This window comes from Lissotriton helveticus, chromosome 3_1, assembly GCF_964261635.1.
Source record: "Lissotriton helveticus chromosome 3_1, aLisHel1.1, whole genome shotgun sequence".
Classification (NCBI taxonomy): Eukaryota; Metazoa; Chordata; class Amphibia; order Caudata; family Salamandridae; genus Lissotriton; species Lissotriton helveticus.
The window spans coordinates 1,575,766,704-1,575,786,569 of NC_136061.1; the positions used below are offsets into that span (position 1 = coordinate 1,575,766,704).

The 19,866-nt window shown below is 44.1% G+C and overlaps 1 protein-coding gene across 1 annotated transcript in view; it reads right to left on the minus strand.

Moving 5' to 3' along the window:
- The window catches only part of STT3A (STT3 oligosaccharyltransferase complex catalytic subunit A), a 202,662-nt gene that overhangs the window by 80,729 nt on the left and 102,067 nt on the right, over positions 1-19,866 (minus strand). The window contains exons 13-14 of the mRNA XM_078682331.1: positions 10,806-10,994; positions 5,382-5,498 (exon numbers count right to left, since the gene is read on the minus strand). Coding sequence (XP_078538457.1) covers positions 5,382-5,498; positions 10,806-10,994 — 306 coding nt within the window. The remainder of the gene's footprint in view (positions 1-5,381; positions 5,499-10,805; positions 10,995-19,866) is intronic.

Below are 19,866 nucleotides of genomic sequence, written 5' to 3' on the forward strand. Positions count from 1 at the left end.
GTAATGCCTATGAGAAATCTATTAACAACAGGGGACTTGAAAAGAGAGGGCTGATCAGGAAACCTGAGAAAGGCAGATATTGCAGAAAGGTAGCCCTTGATAGTGCCCAGAGCAGAGCCCTGCAGGGCCAAAGAAAGAAGGAACAAAAGGACCTCTGAAAGAGGGACAGGAAGGGGATCCAAAGCCTTTGCTGTGCACCATGCCTCAAATTCGTTCCACCTGCAGTCGTATACCGAATTAGGGAAGGGACGCCTGGCTGCCAGAATGACATCACAGACTTCAGGAGGCAAGTCAAATGGAATCAACTGTCGCCGCTCAAATTCCACGCATGTGGAGGCTGGACAGGTTCGGGTGGAGGACCGTCCCCTGCTACTGCGACAGAAGATCCTCCCGAAGATGGGGAGATCCTCACTCCTACTGAGTAGCTCGGGATACCAAACTCTTCGAGCACAGTCTGGTGCCACAAGAATGACTTGGGCCCGGTCGCGCCTTATCTTCTTCAGCACTCTGGGCAGAAGTGTCATAGGCGGAAAGGCGTACAATAGACCGCAGCTCCACTCGTGACGAAAAGCGTAGCTGAGGGGGAGAAGCCTGGGAAACGTGCAGAACAGCTGACATTGCGCATTCTCTTTGTTGGCGAATAGATCTAACCAAAGCTCTCCCCACTGTTGAAAGAGACATTGCACCACCTCCGAGTGAAGACGCCATTCGTGATCCATCAGGCACTGGCGGCTGAGTTTGTCCGCCCTGGCGTTCAAAGAACATGCTAGGTGTTGAACCGTCAATGAAATGCCTTGAGGCTCCAGCCATGTCCAGAGGCGCAGAGCCTCCTGACATAGGGTCCACGACCCCACCCCACCTGGTTTGTTGCAATACCACATGACGGTGGGAAGGAATGCCTTCAGTGCAAGAAGGATCGCCCGTAGCTCCAGAAGGTTCATATGGAGTTTGGACTCCGCCGGAGGCCAGAGGCCTCTGATCTCCGCCTCTCCCATGTGGCCTCCCCATCCCAGGAGGGACGCATCCGTCACCACTGTGTGCTCCGGTTGGGGAAGGGAGAGGGATCTGCCGCTGACCCAATCGCGGATTCGTGAGCCACCACTGCAATTGTTGTGCAGTGCCCTCCGAGATCTGGACTTAGTCGGCCAGGTTCCCCATATGCTGCGCTCACTGGAACTTCAGGTCCCACTGCAGAGCCCACATATGCCATCTGGCATGGTTGGTGAGCAGAATGCAGGAGGCCATGAGGCCCAGCAGCCTCAAGGTCATCCTGACCGAACCCCGGGACCAGGGCTGAAAGATCGGAATCATGGCCTGAACGTCCCGGACTCGCTGTTCGGGAGGATAAACCCGAAACTGCGCCTTGTCCAGAACTGCTCCGATGAAGAGGTACTTCTGAGATGGATTCAGGTGCGACTTCGGCACATTGATGGAGAACCCCAGCAAATGCAGGAGGTCGGCCGTAGTCTGGAGGTTGGAGACGACTGCCTGTGGTGAGCCCGCCTTCAACAGCCAGTCGTCGAGATAGGGGAAGACAAACTCCTGATCTGCGCAGATGAGCTGCGACCACCGCCATCACTTTCGTGAACATCCGAGGGGAGCTTGTAAGGCAGAAGGGGAGCACGGTGAACTGAAAATACTCCTGCCTTACCATTAATCGCAGGTAACACCGGTGGGCCGGAAGGACGGGGATATCAAAATAAGCGTCCTGCAGGTCCAACACTACCAACTAGTCTTGCGGGTTGAGGGCGGACAAGACCTGAGCAAGTGTGAGCATCTTGAACTTCTCCTTTCGGAGGAAGCCATTGACATCCCGAAGGTCCAAGATAAGACGCAGGTCTTTGTCCTTCTTTGGAACCAAGAAGTAGTGGGAGTAACAACCTTAACCTACTTCTGGCGTTGGAACATACTCTATGGGCCCCTTGGCCAAGAGGGCTGAATCTTCCTGCTTGAGAAGAGTCAAGTGATCCCCCGACATGCGGTGGCACTGTGGAGGCATGGCTGGAGGGGTAGTCTTGAAGGAGAGGGGGTAGCCCCTTCAGACAAGAGGCAGAACCCACTTGTGCCAATGTGATGATGCGCCAGTGGTGCAGGTGATGGTGAATCCTGCCACCCACTGGCGTATGGTGGGCCTGAAACACCAGACTAGAAAGGTTTGGAGGCAGTGGCTGAAGGGGGGGTGGTGGACTGACCAGCACATCGGCCCCGTGACCCACCTCAGCGGGTCTCACGTCCGTGGCTGCGCTGAGACGGTTGCTGCGCATGCCTGTGGCTCTGAAACAAACGTGCTTGGGTGCCCCTTCCTTGGCCACGAAAGGTACGAAAAACAGAAGCGGAAGGAGTGCGTGTGACCGAAAGGCCTAAGGACTTGGCCGTAGCCCGCGAGTCCGTAAAACATTCCAATGCGCAATTTGCTTTATCGCCGAACAGGCGAGTGCCATCAAAGGGCATGTCCATCAACGTGTTCTGGACATCCCCAGAAAAGCCAGTCGTCCTCAGCCAGGCGTGGCGGTGTAGCGCCACTGTCATTGAAAGAGCCCTGCCCAGTGAGTTAGCAGTGTCAAGAACACAACGGATGGTGAACTTGGCTGCGTCTCTCCCCTCAGCAACAGCTTAGGAAAGTATTGTCCAAGCCTCCACTGGACACTAAGACAGCACTTGGCAAATCGTATCCCACACAGAATGGGAATAACGGCCCAAGAGACACGTGGTGTTCACAGATCGCAGGCCTGAATGGGCGGAAGAAAAAATCTCCTTCCCAAAGTGCTCCAGTTTCTTGGATTCCCTGTCCGGAGGTGCAGAAGTGAATGCGCTTGGGGACGCAGAGTCTTGGAGCACCAAGTTCTTGGGGGTGGCGTGCTGGGAGATGAAAACTGGGTCGCCCGGGGCCGGGCGAGGGAGTCGGGCCACGTTCTTGTCCACAGGAGCCCCTGTGTTGGGCTTGGACAAGGTGCCCAAAAGAACGTCTGAGAGTGCATCGTTAAAGGGCAGCAACGGCTCTGTAGAAGCAGAAGCTGTCTGAAGCACCTCTGTCAGGAGGTTAGTCTTGACGGCCACAGTAGGGAGCTTGAGAGTCGAGAGCCTCGGCTGCCCTACGCAACACCATAGAATATGATCCACCCTCCTCCGTAGCCACTATAGGAGACAGTGCGCCAGGTTCCGGAGCAATCCTGGTCATTTGCATCCCCCGCATCCTGATCCCAGCCTGGGTCTAACTCTCATTGGGTTGCGAGAGGGTCCTCAGACCCCTCCCAGTCCTCCCCGCCCTCCATAGCCTGTGGAACAGGTGGAACATACGGAGGTGGGTGGACAAAGGGAAAGAAATTCCCAAAAGGTGTCCGCATCGGTCGACACCCTTCCGGTACCTGTCCCACACCAGGGAGGGAGCCAGGGGCGGCGTCGGCCGTCGCCGGCGATGCCGATGGAGGTCGTACAGGGTCAAACAGCATGGATGGGGATCCAGGCCTGGATCCACGGGGATCCCTCGGCGTCCCGGTGACGTCGAAGAACGAGGACCTCCAGCCGGGCCCCCGGGGCCTAAAGGCACACCGGCAGGGCTGGACGGTCCTAAGATACATGCCATGGCTGACAGGAACTCCTGCAGCTGGGCTGGAGTCGCTGATGGACCCGGAAAGGGCGGGTAGGCCATCGGCAACTGCGTAGGCTCTGCCGGAGCCGCAGGGACTGCGCCACCTGCACCCTTAGCGGCGTCGCGTGACCAGCTAGGGGGAAGGCGAAGAGCGACAAAGCTTCTTCACCTTTTTGTGCTTCGCCTTACCTGACTCCAAGTGCGAAGACTTCAAATGATGGTGATGGCTCCGCGGACGGTCCCTCGGGACCGGGACCTTGAACGGCACGGAACTGACTCCTGGGCCTCCAGCCACTTTCGGGACTGCTCCGGCAAAGTTTTTGGAGCCATGGCCCGGCAGTGGGAGCACGACTCGGAGTCGTGGTCGCGCCTCAGGCATTAAAGAGACTCATGTGCGGGTCCGTCACAGACCTTGTGCGGGGACAGGCCGCGCAGGACTTAAAACCAGGCATCCCTGTAGATTGATATATACTTGAAAACAGAGACAAAAAGTCCCCAAAAACTCTGTCAAAAAATGACTGGGGGTACTGCTCTCTCTGGATCTGCGCTTGCTGGCACGGAATAAGAAAGAACTCACGTCAGCACGCGTGAGCGCGTCTAAGTAGCCCCAGCGACGTCATCTCGGCGACTACGCCAGTGACGTACGCGGAGCAGTACGACGACGCCTACCAACGCACAGGGGTACTGCTGACGAAAAAACATTTCGGATCCAGTCTGACGCCTGGGGATATTCTACGGTAAGGAATCTATCACTAACGTGTGTCTTTCAGATGTAAACAATGTTTCCTTCTCCTGCATGGAAACTACCAGCATTCAAAATGGTGGTAGCTATAGCAAACTGGACGAAGAACCCAAGTGAGAAGTTCACAAGTGACAAATCAGTCATTCCTCATGAGAAAATGTCCAGTCTCTGAAATTTGTACATTATCACCGGGAAATCAATGCAAACCTATCAAAAATATTACTTAACTGACATGGATTCCAAATGAGACACCTTTGCGGTCAAGCACCACTGCCCAGCCACTCCTGGTTACTAATTCTGTATTCACGAATACTCTATCTATTCTATATTGATGTTGATCATAATCAACAAAAAATTTGAGGAAGAATGAAGTGTTACTTGAAATCATGGGCATCTTCTGAATTCATAAAATAACCCACCTCAGCAACAAGCACAGATGAAAATCAGTTTGATAGGGCGCTAAAGTGAACTTGCTTAACACTTTCTGATCTTTCTTCTTATTGTCAATGAGCACTTGTAAAGTGCAAAGGTCGCCAATAGCATGGTCCTGTGGGACAGTAAAGCTCATAAACTTCTAAAACTAGCACTAGCAAAGCTCTGACGAGTATGGCTTTTCTTGGCAGTAGATAATTATAATGGGCTCAAGCGGAGGGTGCAGGGAAGCAGAAAATGCATTTAAAATCATTAAAAAAAAGGTAGATTAGCTACGAAAACTTGTTTCAAGATCTCACACATAGTCAGAAGGATTCTAATGATCACAACTTCTAAGACGACCCCATGACAAGGAAACAAACACCACAGAATTTTATTTGAACATTAAAAAAAAAAAATGTTATGATAATCATAAGTGTGCAATTTATACGTGGTTTATAAAAGAGAGGCTACAATCGTTTTCCTTATTTTCCAAGATAATAGGATGTAACAAACAATTCTCCCAAAGTTATGTACAATCTAATATTAAAATAAATGTACTACGAAAACCAGAACCCTGCAAAGAAGTAAGCCGTATTACTGGCAATGTTGAGTTAGATAATGTCTGGTTTTGCATACCTGTCCTACTCGGGATATATGAGTGTTATTCCAAGTATTGTTGTCCACTAAAATCGTTCGATTCGCCATCGCCGTGATCTGATACCCATAATCCCACCAAGACATCACCTTAGCATCCTGGAACAATGAGTAAGTGGAGTAATTAGTGATTTAAAGTAAAATAAGCTAAACAAAAAGCAATGCTCAATCACAACTATTATTGATCAATGAGCTTAATTTGTTTTTAATATTTTTTTCTGTATTATTTTGGCATTCAGCACACACTACAAACACAAAGTATATCCTTTATGCGAGGATTCTATACATTAAAGAAAAAAAGCATGACAATCAGTCGGTTGGCTACACTCTCACACCCTGATCAGAAGCACGCTATATTGGGCATAGAAAAAGGAGGCAGACTCAGTGGGCATGGGCCGCCTGCCTGTAATGGGCCTCCGTGTGGTGACATCGCAAGGCACTGGACTGCTGTTGAACCCCCAACCCTACAATTGGTATGTGGCATGACCAATGCGCAGCAGATGGAAAAAAACTGTATAAAGCTCGAGAATGCCCACGCAAATACCATAAAATGTGGAATGTCTGGTAAGAACATTGAGGCTGAGGTTCAATACATGGGAGGGAAATGAGACAATTGAGGTCCTGTTGAGAGCTTGAAATTAATGCAAAACTAGCAGTATGTGTATAATGTGGAAATGTTATATAAAAAGCAATAAAGATGGATAAAAACATGGAAAGCCCTAAAACACGTGGTTCCACCTGCTCATGGCGAATTTCCTCCACACACACCCACTAGCACGCTCTTTTTCTCTCTATCTACCTACTCATATAGACTCATTGTGAGACTAGGAAGCATGAAGGTTCCAGAGGGCCTGCTGGTAAAAGGAGAGTCTTTTTGGTGTGTATCTTGTACATACTTCCAAATCCACCGTACTGTTCATTTGTAATTATAGGAAAAAGTGCCAGCCATACAAAATAATGGGGTTGACAGCTAGAAAGAAAGCTGAAGAATCAGCATACAATGCTCACTTCATCAATATGAGAGAAATTGGCATCTTATCCAAAGCCAACATTCAACACATTGTGCCTATGGAGAGCAGGGGAGGCTTTATGAGTGCCTACCCTAGAAATCACCTCTAAAGGAATTTGCAAGAGGACATTGGCTTAATCTGCCTTCAGCCTGATTGCATGAGCATGCCACTTCTCCTGGTGCACATGTCTTACATAGAAGACTGCCATCGTACAGAAAATTGCCTATTCAACAAAGAGGGCGTTGTCACCAGTTAACAAAATGGGTTTTTATGAAGCACAAGCATTTTGTGTGCTGTTGACAAGTTATGGACGTTTGTTTTAGCATATACGAAAAACGATATGGGAAAAAATGTAATGGAAACAAGCCTAGCTCTTAGTCCGATATGAATTACTCAATGAGTATTCTAGAAATACAAAATAATAGAGATCAATTCGTGAGAAACCAATTAAAGGAAAACCTATTTATTGGAAAAACAAATCTATAGAAGTGAATTTTGGTGAAATATAAAAGAAAAAACAAAAGGGCAAATAAAAAACAGAGGAATATTAATTGAATGTGCTCAGGAGGCGAGGACACATTAGCTTGGGAAGAGACACATATGGACCATGTCGAGACTCATGTCACAAACATCTGACTGTGATAGGAGCCACATCATTTGAAAACAGACTTATTTGGAGGGCATCCCTGTGACACCAGGAGAAACTACTTTTCTAAATAAAGTACTTGGAAAAATTTGACAAAAAGCCAGTATAAAAATTACTCAGGGTCAGCGCTTCACAGATCTGCGCTATTTGGCACAGAAAGGAAAGACCTTACGTCAGCGTGCCCAGGTGCCACCTAAATATATACTGCATGTGTCACTTCCGGCGCAGACGCTGCAGAGGCGAACAATGGCACATACTGCCACGCAGGGGTACTGCTTGAAAATTTGGGGATCCAGTCTGACATCTGGGGATAAATCTAGGTTAAGGAATCTGTGGCTAGGCGTCTCTATCAGAAAAACACGTTACATTTTAACAAAATCAAGAATCTCTTGGTATATCCACAAACGTGTGATCTCGGATGTGTGGCATGTACTCACAATAACCAGTTTACTATTTAATCTACTGCCCCAGGCAGTAATATGGACCCTGCATATTTACTTTTATCTCCACACAGACGCATAAATAACTACAATAATCAGAAGTAGGAACCTACCTCAGAGAGGAGAAGAATGTTTGGACAACTGGTAAGGGATATGTGGGAGCCATAGTTTCAACGTGGCAATATATTGATGTGCCTATAATGATCAGAGCCCCTTTTTTCTTTTATTTCCCTCCAGATGAGTGAGAGAGGGCCCTATTTATAAAAAGATTGGCAGAATATTTGAATTACCGGTGCAGCGCCCCACCTTTTTGCGAAAAAGAAGAGACCAAACGGGGCAGTTGTGTTTTTAAAGTAGGTATGCCAGTAAAAACATAGGGCGAGGCTAAAGCACCACGACATGTGATGTAGAGCTAAGATAAAGGCCACTTTTCCATATTCTGTCTCCAGATAATATGTAAGGAGATTGCAGACAGTGAAGCAGATGCCCCATATAACTAAAAGGATAGGACACTAAGGTAAATACCTAAGTCCATAAAGAGTTAGAATTAGAGCCGCTATAAACAACAATATCAACAACACAATCCATTCTTGTTACAGAATCAACGCAACAATAGGATGGTTGCATATATACAAATTAGAGAATCCTGAAAAATACAGAAAAAGAACATGCAATAAGGTAAAACAAACCACCAAATGAAATTTCCTCTATAAGAGGCTTAGTGATACAAAATTAATTGTATTTCCTGCTAGGTCCTAATTACAGTGGTGCAACCCAGCAGGTAGAGAAAATAGTGGATATGTATACTTGCAATATCCTTCAAAGGAGCTTTTAACATCGCAGAGTATGGCCCTACAAGCCCATATATTAGAATTGGAGAAATAGGACTCTATATGTGTATAGAAGACAAATGTTGAGGAATTCTGGTTTTGCATAGAATGGTATATGCTACTGGTTAAATCGATGACCAGATTTTAAAGCGATGTAACAAGGAGTAGCATTCTGGGTAGATAATACATATACGATCCATGTATTATTCATATATGTGTGTTACTAGTGAAATCAATGATTATATCTTAAGGATGTGCAATAAGAAATAGCCACCTGTGTCAATTAATATAGAAGAGATGCATACAGGATCCCAAGGGTTCCTGTCGGGGCACTCATATTATTGAGGCACAAAAATGGACAATCTAAAATGTAAAAGATGTAAAACTATAGGATTGTGACATTAATGCATGTTTTTTACATAAATATGTTTATCCACAGGAAATTCCTTAAAGTGGTAACCAACCAGTGCCCTTTATTAGGAGAGACATAATAATCGGTCTTGAAAAAGATGGTAGATTACTGTTAAAAACCATCGAAACGCGTCCACGCCTACATCCGCATAATCAAGGGACCAAGTCTATCCTGCAGACAAGATAAATTAAGCGGGTCCAGGATTAGTTCTCTTTTTGAATATTGGGTCCCCAGATGTGCAACTCTAATGACAAATAGAATGGTCTGTATCTGTCTCTCCCTTTCCTTTCTCCCTCCTTTTAATGTGATAGTGTGCAATTAAGCTCTTGTTTGAAAAATTGTCTACCAGTATTAGATTTATGAAATTCATAGGAGTATTTTGGTGATGATATTGTATATGTTTTAAATGAAACTATATGTTGTTGATATTAATCAAGTGTATTTTTTATGACGTGTTTTTAACAAAAAAATAAAAAAGTGATTCTTAAAATGTTTGTGTGTGTACCACATAGTGTTAGGAACCATTGCTAATACATGGGCTACCTATGGTATCAGTAATATAGTACATGATTGACTTTCTAATTCTGTCTGCCAAGGGTTACACCCGTTTTTTCACTGTTTGAAAGTATCCTATTCCCCTGGTGTGCTAAGGGGTCTCTCTCATTTATCTACGCGTTTTCTTAAAGAAAGCCAGGTTGGGCATTAGCTCAAGTTTAAGCATTAGGAAAGTCTAAAAAGGTGGACCTTGGAAAGAAGAAGCTATGCTTTTAGCTTTACCGTAGAATTGCCAACAGCCAGGACTCCTTAGTTTTCTGCTAGAATGAAACCAAGAGGCTTCTTTCACTAGATACTGGAGGGCTGAGATTTTGAACAGAAAGCAGCCTGATTTAAAGAGCCCTCCGTCGCCTTTTAAAGTAATAGTCTACAAGGCCCACTACGTTCATCAAGTCAGTCAGTTTTCTTCAGACTAGTATTAGGAACCCCCTTAATCTCTAAGTGAGCTACTTTCCAATGCATTCTTGTTACTGTTGTCACTTTGGGGTTAGTGGTTGGTGCAGCGTCTCGTCTCGTATTAATGCTACCCAGGAGAGCTCCTTCTACCCAGTCCCTAGCCTCCCTTCAGCAGCTTCCGGTGAGGGAACAAATTCTCTGAAAGACCCGTGTGTCAGCCACCGCATCCTACAGAGGAAAGGGCCCACCTATTTGCATGACCTACTCACCCCACTATGTTCCGACCCGCCAGCTCAGGTCAAGTGGGATGGGGCAGGTCAGTGTTCCGGCCATCAAAAGAGTAAGAATGGGTGGTCGCTCTTTCCGCTTTCTGGCGGCCAAACATTGGAATAAACTTCCTTTAGGTCTCCGGCTGGAGTCCTCTGAGACAATCTTTCGGAAAAAACTCAAGACCTGGCTTTTTCCGCCTTCTAGCCTCCCAGTCTAACTCTTCTTCTATTTTGCTTTTCTGCTCCACTCAGTGTACGTCTTTTTGTTAAAGCGCAGGGACACACTAGTTAGTGCAACCATGCACTTTACAAATTTGTTTATCATTATTATAAGTTGTTTAGTTAACCACTACTGTTTGACAAAATACAGCTTTGTTCCTCCAAAATGTACTATGCCGTACCCTCAAAACATAGTCTCCTCAGAGCCTCAAGTCAACAAGGTTACACCTCTGTATTGAAAATAACGTTTCCCATCAAACTTTTGAATGTTTCTGTCACATCTCGCTTTCTTACTGGATAAATTAAGTCCGATCCAAAAGCTAGATTCGGCATTAATCAATAGTTCTAGTGAATTACGTTCTGGCAGAATACAAAACTTTCAATTGATATTTTACCTTATAAAAACATATAACCTCAGATTTTAACAGATTATTAGTTCGCTTGCATCGACTAAGCATTATTTTCAAACATAAGAACTTTAACCCTGCAACAGTCACTACAATACTGATTAGATTACACGAACAATGCTACAAAAATGTTAAAGCTACAATAACATTAGCCAACTTTTACTTAACATTTACCAAACATGAGGCTGCTACAGCACAGAGGAAAAAACGTGAATACAGTACCTCCGGGGTATTGTGACGGAGCCAATAATACGCTTCACGAAAATCATCAAAGATTATTCTGCTGCCATCTCCACCTCGTGCGGACAGTACAATGGATGGAGAGGAATAGGCCTCACTAGTCACCCATGTAGAATGGAAGGTGTACGTTATTAGGAAGAACGCCATGACCAAGATCATCCCACTTGCAACCTAAGGAAACAAACAATGAGACCAGGCTCAGCCAGGCTACATTTTATTTTTGCACAAACTGTGCTTCAATTAAGAGTTTACCCGACATCACATTTACAAGGTTCAACAACAACAACCGGTTTCAAATCAACCGTTAATGGCTGTCTTTGTTAATATTTAAAAACACATTAGTGCACTTTACATGAACATTTCTACCTGCATAGGAACATTTTGTTTTTTTATTAACTGTTTGTGGAAGACAGGGGCCTTGTTTTGTCCTCTAGGCATCTTTTAAGTACTCTCTGGGCTTTGCCCAGATTGTTATTATTTTGCTTCTAATGCAGTTCTGCAGGAAGCTGTTTTTATGTAGAGTACCAAAATGAGGTATACTATGTAGAAAGTCCAGACGACCCTTATTGACTTACAAGGCATAAATGTATAATCTCAAATGCTCTCTTTTATGGTAAAAGTGGGCGAGCTGTTTAGGCTCAAAGGACAATATTAAGCATTTGTTGAAAACACAGTCAATAAATAAGACACACTCAGGAAGAAACTTGAGACTAATTTAGAAAAATAACATTTTAAACAATTTTATACACCAAGCTCACAGGGTACGTACTTTAGACGTTAACACATTTTTCAGTAAAACAGTAGAAAATGACAGCTGTCAGATTTGAGGCATGAACCTCAAGCGCAGTAATGTTATTCTATGAAAGAAACATACAGCATAGGTACCCTTACAAACAACTAACAGGACTGTTCTTCTGGACTTAAGGTAAGTAGGGGCCAAGGTAAAGAAAGCACCAGTAGTTCAAGTTTACTTAACACTGGGTGTCTGGGTGCAGAGGTGTTTTCAAGGGTAGCAGCCACAAACGCTACACGTTAAAGTTAGTTATAGGAAAGAGCCCCTTTTAGACATGGTCACTCCGACTTTTTGCCTGGCCATTGGCGTGATTTTGACTGGAAGGGCATTGGGTTCCTGCTAACCAGGTTCCCAGTGCCAGATCTTTTTCCCAAAAACAATACAAATGTACCCCCAATTGGCTATGCTTTAAGCACTCTCTAGATGTCCATAGTAAATGGTACCCCTAGTACCTAGGGCATGAGTTACTAAGGAGGGTCCTCAATGGCTGCAGACCGAACTGTGCCACATTAAGGGACATCTCACTAAGGAGTTCTGCCCATTAAGTCGCATAAATCCTAGGGCAAATGTTCCCTCAAGAGGGTACAGGTCTTCTCCTTAAAGAGAGGGGACCTGAACCTTTGTCTCTAAAGAAGTAGGTTTCCAAGTCTTTTTGCATTTTCTCTTGGAGGGTTGGGTTGAATTTGACCTCCGCACCTGTCTGCCCCCGTGCCGCTGGTGGTGCAGTGTTGGTGCTAACTTTAACCTTGCATGGTGTTAACCCAAGACCCCGAAAACTTGATTTTTAAGTCAGGTACTTACTGTCCAAACTGCATTTCTGTTTTGCTTCCTTAGGTTAACACTGCTGAACTGAATGCAATAAGTGAACTAAGTGTCCACTTTTTAAAGTTAAAAGGTATTTTTATTCAAAAACATACTTACCTTTGAAAGTACATATCAATCTAGAAAGAAGCTTATTGTTTTAGAACAGTGGCGTGGCTCTCCTTTTTGAGTCACGTTTCATTAATTGGTCACTGTGTGCATAATACATGTCTTACACTCCTCTGTGTTAGGCCAAAGGCTGCTCGACCACACAGCCACAAAAAGAGCACTTTGGGTTTAAATTGAGCCCTGTTCACTTCTGGAGGAATCTCTTCACCATTTACATGATACAACCAATTATTGGTATATCACACAGAGTCAGCTTCATACATACATGCAGTGACTTTGCACCATGACATGCAGTCTAAAATGGCAGCAACCAAGCAATTTGTGTGGAGGTCCCTTAGGTTGGCATAATACATGTTGCAGCCCTAAAGGACCCTCTTTAGTACCCATGCCCTAGGTACCCGGGGTACCACTTCCTACAGGTTTATTTGGTTGCTAAAGTGTGTGCCAATTGTGTTACAATTGACCATATTACCTTGTTTGTAGGGAAAGAGTACCGGCCTGCAACCTGGTAAGAAGAGTCCCAGTGCACATCCGTTGAAAAACATTAGATTCTTTGTGTTACTCTCAAACCGCAATTGTTTGTAAATGTCACAAGCTTGACCACGCCCTTTGATATGTCTTTATCGGACTATGGCCAAGATATTAATCTGTCCATAAAAGTAGCAGATGGTGAACTGAACCAGAGCTGAAACACTTTTCTGAGTGGGGTGCTGGCCTGTGACACCTGTTCATTAAAATTTCAAAGCATCTAAAAAATATCGGTATATTGGAATAATATATATTTTTTTTATATAGTATGAACAAGGCACAAGGGCTTGGAGGACTTTATATGAGCACGAGATTACCTTACTTAACGTCAGATTCATTTTATTTTAAGGACAGGAGGTTAAGTGATTTGCCCAGAGCCAAGACGGAACTTAAACTAGGTTCGCCAGCGCTAAAGTCAGCAGCTCAGGTCGCTAGGCCACATCTATATTTCGATATTTCTCAATTTATGCTGTGAAAGTCATATTTAGGTGGGATGACTGAGTATCATCATGAATAGTGATCTCATTCTCTATTGAAGTGGCTTTGTGAAGTGAAGAAAAAACATATTGGAAGGTTCACTTGGAGTCTTATTTGGGAATACTTACAAGGCTTGGTTTTAAACCTGGACTTAGCAACTTTGCACCATTGGTGCTGAAATAATTTTCAGAGTAGAGGTGCTGACATCAATGTTACCATCACTAAATCAGCAGGGATTGTGAAAGATTCTGGCTTCACATAAAATGTTGCAAATCTGTTCAGCAGGAATGGTAAGGGTGTAGTATGCTGCTGGTGGTGCATTTTTTGAGCATGCAGTCGCAAATATACTGCTAAAGCATCATGCAGTAATGCACTGTAATTTACAGCCAGCACATTTTCCATTGAAATGGGCACTATGTTTTCACAAACTAAATGTTACCGATACCACTACATAGCACACAAATGATAATCAGAAATCTGGTTTCAGTGAATATGTATAATTTGCGCATCCCCAGGATGTTTTGATCATATTAAAATCTTTGTTGCCACCACACATCAGAATTACAGAAAAAATATCTCTGCTTTTTCTTTCCTAACTGCTGATATATTCTCAAATGTTTACAGTTAATTTGCAATTTTTTGTGTATTACCAAAATATTACAGCCTTTCCTTTCACACTCATTGTATCCAGGCAAGATGGTCACATAATTTACTATAAAAAAAGTCTCATTTTGCAGTTAAAGTAAACACCAATCCCCCTCAGGGGCTCAGGGGGGGCACAGGGATAGGTGATGGGGCTGAAGGTGGGGGTAGTGTTAGGAGTAGGGGGGACGGGATGGTTAGCCGGGGGGGGGAGGGGGGGGGTGGGGTTGGAGGGGTCAGGGACAATGTAAGCAAAAGCAAAACAAAAAAAGAAATCAGAGCGATCTATTTGTATTCGAAACTATCAATCTGGGAGGCAAGAGTATCAATGGTCAGATAAGGGAACTATAGTACTTAGGGGCTCATTAGGATGGCGGTTTTTCCGCATCCTTCGGGCCGGCGGAAGTGTCCGCCGGCCTGGAGGATGCGGAAAAACCGCGGCGGAGACTCCAAAGACCCACCGCCAAATTAGGATGGCTGGTGGGTCTGGAATTCCGTCCGCCGCGGTCGGCTTCCGACCGCGGCGGAAAAGCTATAACATGGCAGGCGGTGTCTATGAGACACCGTCCGCCATATTATGATGTTTGTGTAAATATGCTTTTCCACGGCGGCTTTTCCGCCATGGAAAAGCATACGGACATTCACTTTGGGGGCCCGTTGCGGGCCCCCTGGGTGAATGGGGGGTGGGGGGTGCACATGGGGGGTACCTATGGTACCCCCCTGCATTTGCGTACACAAAGCAGCAGGCACCGTGCGGTGCCTGCCGCTTTGTGCATGTAAATGCAACACATGCATTTTTAACATTGCGGCGGGTGCAGCTTGAAGCTGCACCCGCCGCAATGTTAAAAATAGAGGATGTGACCGCCACCCTGGCGGTCACATCCTAATTGCCATGGAGGGACCGCCGCTGCCCATGCGGACGGTCCCTCCTACTCAGGGGTGGCGGACGGACGCAAGTCCGTCCGCCATCCTAATCGGCCCCTAAGTATGGATAAATTTAGGATTTATTCATCTAATGTGGCAGGCTTAAATGACAGGAAAAAAAAGGGAAAAGGTATTTGAAATAATGACAACATTGAGTCCAGATATAATATGTTTGCAAGAAACCCATATACCATGGCGGAATAGGAACCTCTTAGAGATCAGGGGATATTCCCTAGCGGCATGTTCTTTTCAGGATGCAATGATTAGAGGGTAGCGATATATTATAGGCAATGGGATCTTTCGGTAATACGATCATCTGCGGACAAGTGGGGGCGCTGGGCAATAGTAGAATTATCTAATGGTCTTACAAATGTGAATATCTCCGGCTCTAACCTAGATGATGACGTATCTGGAGGGTATTGGAAGTGGAATTAGCTAATTGGTCTCAGCGATTGATAGTATACACCAGGATGTGATAAATGCTCAGACACCAACATATGTAGGAAGGAAACCGCGGGTATACAGAGCAATCCGGGCATTTAAGGATACACATGGCCTGTATGATATCTGGAAAGAAAAACACCCAGCATATCCGGGGTTCACATATTTTTCCTATCCGCAGAGGAAGTGCTTACGGTTGGACTATTTCCTTGTCTCTCATTTACTGATAGGTAGTTTAGATATTATTAAACTACCTCAACTATATTCTGACCACAACCCCTTGTTATTAGAGTTAACAGATTAAGAAAGGTAGACAAAGGGCTCAGTGCTCTTTCAGATGACGAATTCTGTATTTTTATTAAACAGTGGGCACAAGAATTTTTCGATTGCAATAGGTACAGCACATCTCGGGAGATAGTCTGGGATACGTTTAAAGCGGCCTTGAGAGGTCAGGTCATGGGATATGCAGCTCGCAGTCGAAAGCAGCGTAAAAAGCAAATTGATCAACTAATTAATAGTTTATCCAAATTAGAGGTAGAACACATTCAGATAATTAATAAGGGTGGTCCGGAGTGCTTCATAGCTGAACAAATGACCAAACTAGCTATAGCTAAATCAGAAATAAATACACATTTTCAGAATAAAATTGCCCAGATGTTCCAAACGTCGAGGGGAGCTATATGAATATGGGGAGGCCACGGGGCGACTTTTAGCACTTGGAACACGGCGGAAATTGGTTAGAAACAATATAGTTAAAATTATGGATAGTACTGACCAGGTAGTATCTGATCCGCAAGAAATAATTGGGGTATTCGAGGAATTCTATACTAAGCTTTATCATTCAGAAGAAAGTTTAGTGGCAGCTGACGAATAGGACGAAAGAGTAGAGGAATATCCCTTTTTACCACGGTTAGATTCTGAGGCTGCCTTAGATTTGGAAAGTGAAACAACTAAAGAAGAAGTTCAGGAGGCACTGACATCTCTTGCATTAGGTAAAGCTACAGGCCCTGATAAAATCCCCTTGGAGATTTATAGACTACTACTGCCTCAAATTCTCCCTATCATGCAAGATTTATTTGTTAGTATTCAATGTAGAGGGATTCCACCCGTCTTGTGTCAGGATACGGATGTGGTTGTCTTTTTAAAAAAAGGTAAATCTCCAGAAGTACCATCATCGTATCGGCCAATATCACTTATGAATACGGAAGCTAAAGTGTACTCAAAAATAATGGCCACTCGACTACAAAAGACCATTGTTGCTCTCATATCACCTTGGCAACATGGCTTTGTTCCCGGCCGGGGGACCACAGACCATACAAGGCGGGTTATTTCAATCTTGGATATAGCAGAGGTGGATAAGGTTGAAATGGCGGTGGTCTTCCTGAACGCGGAGAAATACTTTGACCGAGTGTCCTGGCAATATCTATGGAGTAGCGTGGTCAATAGGGGGATTTGGTTTTGGAATTGTGAAGGCCCTGCAGGCAATGTATTTTAAGCCACATGCCCAGATTCAATTATGGGACACACTTCTAGGAGGATAGAGATAGCTAGGGGAACGCGTCAAGGATGTCCTTGCTCCCCTATTTTGTTTGCGTATTATTTAGATCCTTTTATTAATCGCATTTTGCAGCATAAGCTGATAAAACCAGTTAAAATCTGTGATTATGAGACCAAAATTTTTGCATATGCAGATGACATCGCGATTATTACAGCTGAACCTCGAACTGCTATGAAGGAAATCGAAAGCTTGGCAGCTGAATTTGGACAAAAATCTGGATATCTTTTAAATAATACTAAAACACAAATTATTTGCTCTTCGAAATGCTCTTTCCAAAACCCACGTGTAGTTAAGACAGCAACATATTTAGGGGTTAAAATAACAGCTGATATCAGCGCACTTTGGGCGAATAATATTGATCCAATATTGCAAATAATAAATAATGACCTGATGCGTATCAATAACTTACATCTTACAATCATTAGTCGAATAAATGTAATTAAGATGAAGATCTTTCCAAAAATTCTGTATCTTATTCGGGCAATACCACTGGAGCTTGCTGCTACTAAAATAAATAGAATTGAGGCAATATTCTCAAAATTTATTTTGGGGTATCAAAAAGTGCGCCGAGCTTATAAATATTTGACGCTACCAAGGGATCGGGGAGGATGGGGGCCCCTAGTGTACAGTTGTATTATTGGGCTATGGCCCTGCAACAATTGGGGACACTATATAAACCTCAAAGGGATGATGTGGAACAATCTCAAATCCCCACAATATATCAATTGGCCATGGGTAAGAAGGCTAAGGGACTGTTACAATGACAAACAGACAAATTAAATAAAAATCCCCGCTATAAATACATCCAGATGGTGATACGGATTTGGAAAAAAGTGAAAAAATGCTGCAAAGTTAGATATAATAAATATACCTCACTCTGGCACTCTGACTTTCTGGCATTAACAATGTATGATGGAATGGCTAGGAGATGGGAACAGGTGGGGATCGTCGTATTAGCAGATTTATACTCAAATACAGAACGGAAATCTTTCTTAGAGTTAGTTCAAAAATTTGGTATACATCAAAACTCTTGTTTTACATATTTACAAATCTAAAATAGAATTAGAGGGTTTCCTATAGGCCTTAGCAACATGAACCCGATCCCTATATTGAATCTGATGGAAAATCCAGATAGTAAAATTAAGGATTTCTATTAAGAGTTATTAGCAAAGATACAAGATGATATGGGTAAAACAGAATCTAAGTGGGTTGGTAAGCTTGAACATGGGGAAATTGATTTAGATATGGCGTTAGAGATCGGGAACACGGTACTTATGGCAGCTAACCTTAAAGCTCAGAAGTATAAAACTGTATATGATCTGTATTACACGCCGGCTAAATTATTTGGATGGGGAAGAGGCCAAATGATAAATGCCCAAGATGTCAGGGGGGCCAAGCAGATAGCATACATATGTTTTTCTCATGTGTAAAGTTGAACCAGCTAACAGAGGATATTGAAAAATTCCTGGCTCAAGTGCTTAATAGAGAGATTAAAATGACATCAGTAGTGATGCTGTTAGGCTTTGATGCTCGAAGACATGTAACTCTGGGGAGGCAGAATTTTGTGTTTTTAACAATGGTGATAGCACGCTTATTGATAGCAACAGTTTGGAAGGATAGTGAGGCACCTACATATTTTCAATGGCTATATAGGGTATTATATCTTGGTCGCCAGTAAATTGCTCAGTATAAATGTAAAGGGAAAAGGGTCAGGAGGAAGGGCGAGAGTATATGGGAACCTCTTATAACATGGATGGAAAACAAGGGGCGACAAGGGATTGGGTAGATATGTTTATTTATAGAAGAGAATATGATTTACATGGACTCATAAAGAGCGTTATAAATTCTGGCCTGTAGAAAAACTGTTAATGGGTCGTAAAAGATGCTATTTTATTTGTATGATATCTCTGATTTCAATAAATAAAAAAAAAAGTAAACACCAATTCCCTTGTTAAAAGAAAAAGCAGCAATGTGTCATAAGACAGCCTGACATTTGCCCTCCAACTTCGAAGCACAGGAAAAGTGACAAGATAAATACAAAATGTAAAGGCATCTTTGTTGATTGTTCTTTCGCAACCCACGGGAAATCGGCGACTCATCTGTTGGTCATAACCCATAGTTTCTGTAGCGTTGTGCTAGCAGCCCAGGTTAGTTTTCTGGTATTGTAGATCAGCGTCAAGGGTTTCCCCGACTAGTGACCTACAGGATTATGGCATGCTGCTCATTAACAGAGTTCTGGGCGCTTTCAGAGATTTGAGTCTACCACAAGTGGTACTCCTTTTATCATGAGCAATTACTGTCCCCATGTTCAGCCTATGAGGCCACTAATGGTCACCTGACCTCTGATTATAAGGGTGAGGTACACCCATTTTATATGAACTTCATTATTTGGAGTGCCTACTGGCTCTACCTGGCAGAAATGTGTGGTGAGTAATTTACTGGATCACCTCAGTATAGGTTGCACGTGATTGCTTTGTTGACTATGAGGTGTAATCCCCGCCGTAAAACCCCTGGTACGGATGGTTTACCAATCGAGTTTTATGCAGCATACGTAGACATACTTGCCCCACGATTGCGGGCTGTCTACAGGGAAGCATGGGACACCGGGATATTGCCTGTGACTGCCCGGGAGGCCCTTATAATCCCGTTATTGAAGCGTGGGGGGATGCCAGCTCTCGCTCAGCTTATCGACCATTATCCATGCTTACGGTCGACTATAAAATCTTGAGCAAGATTCTAGCGACTCGACT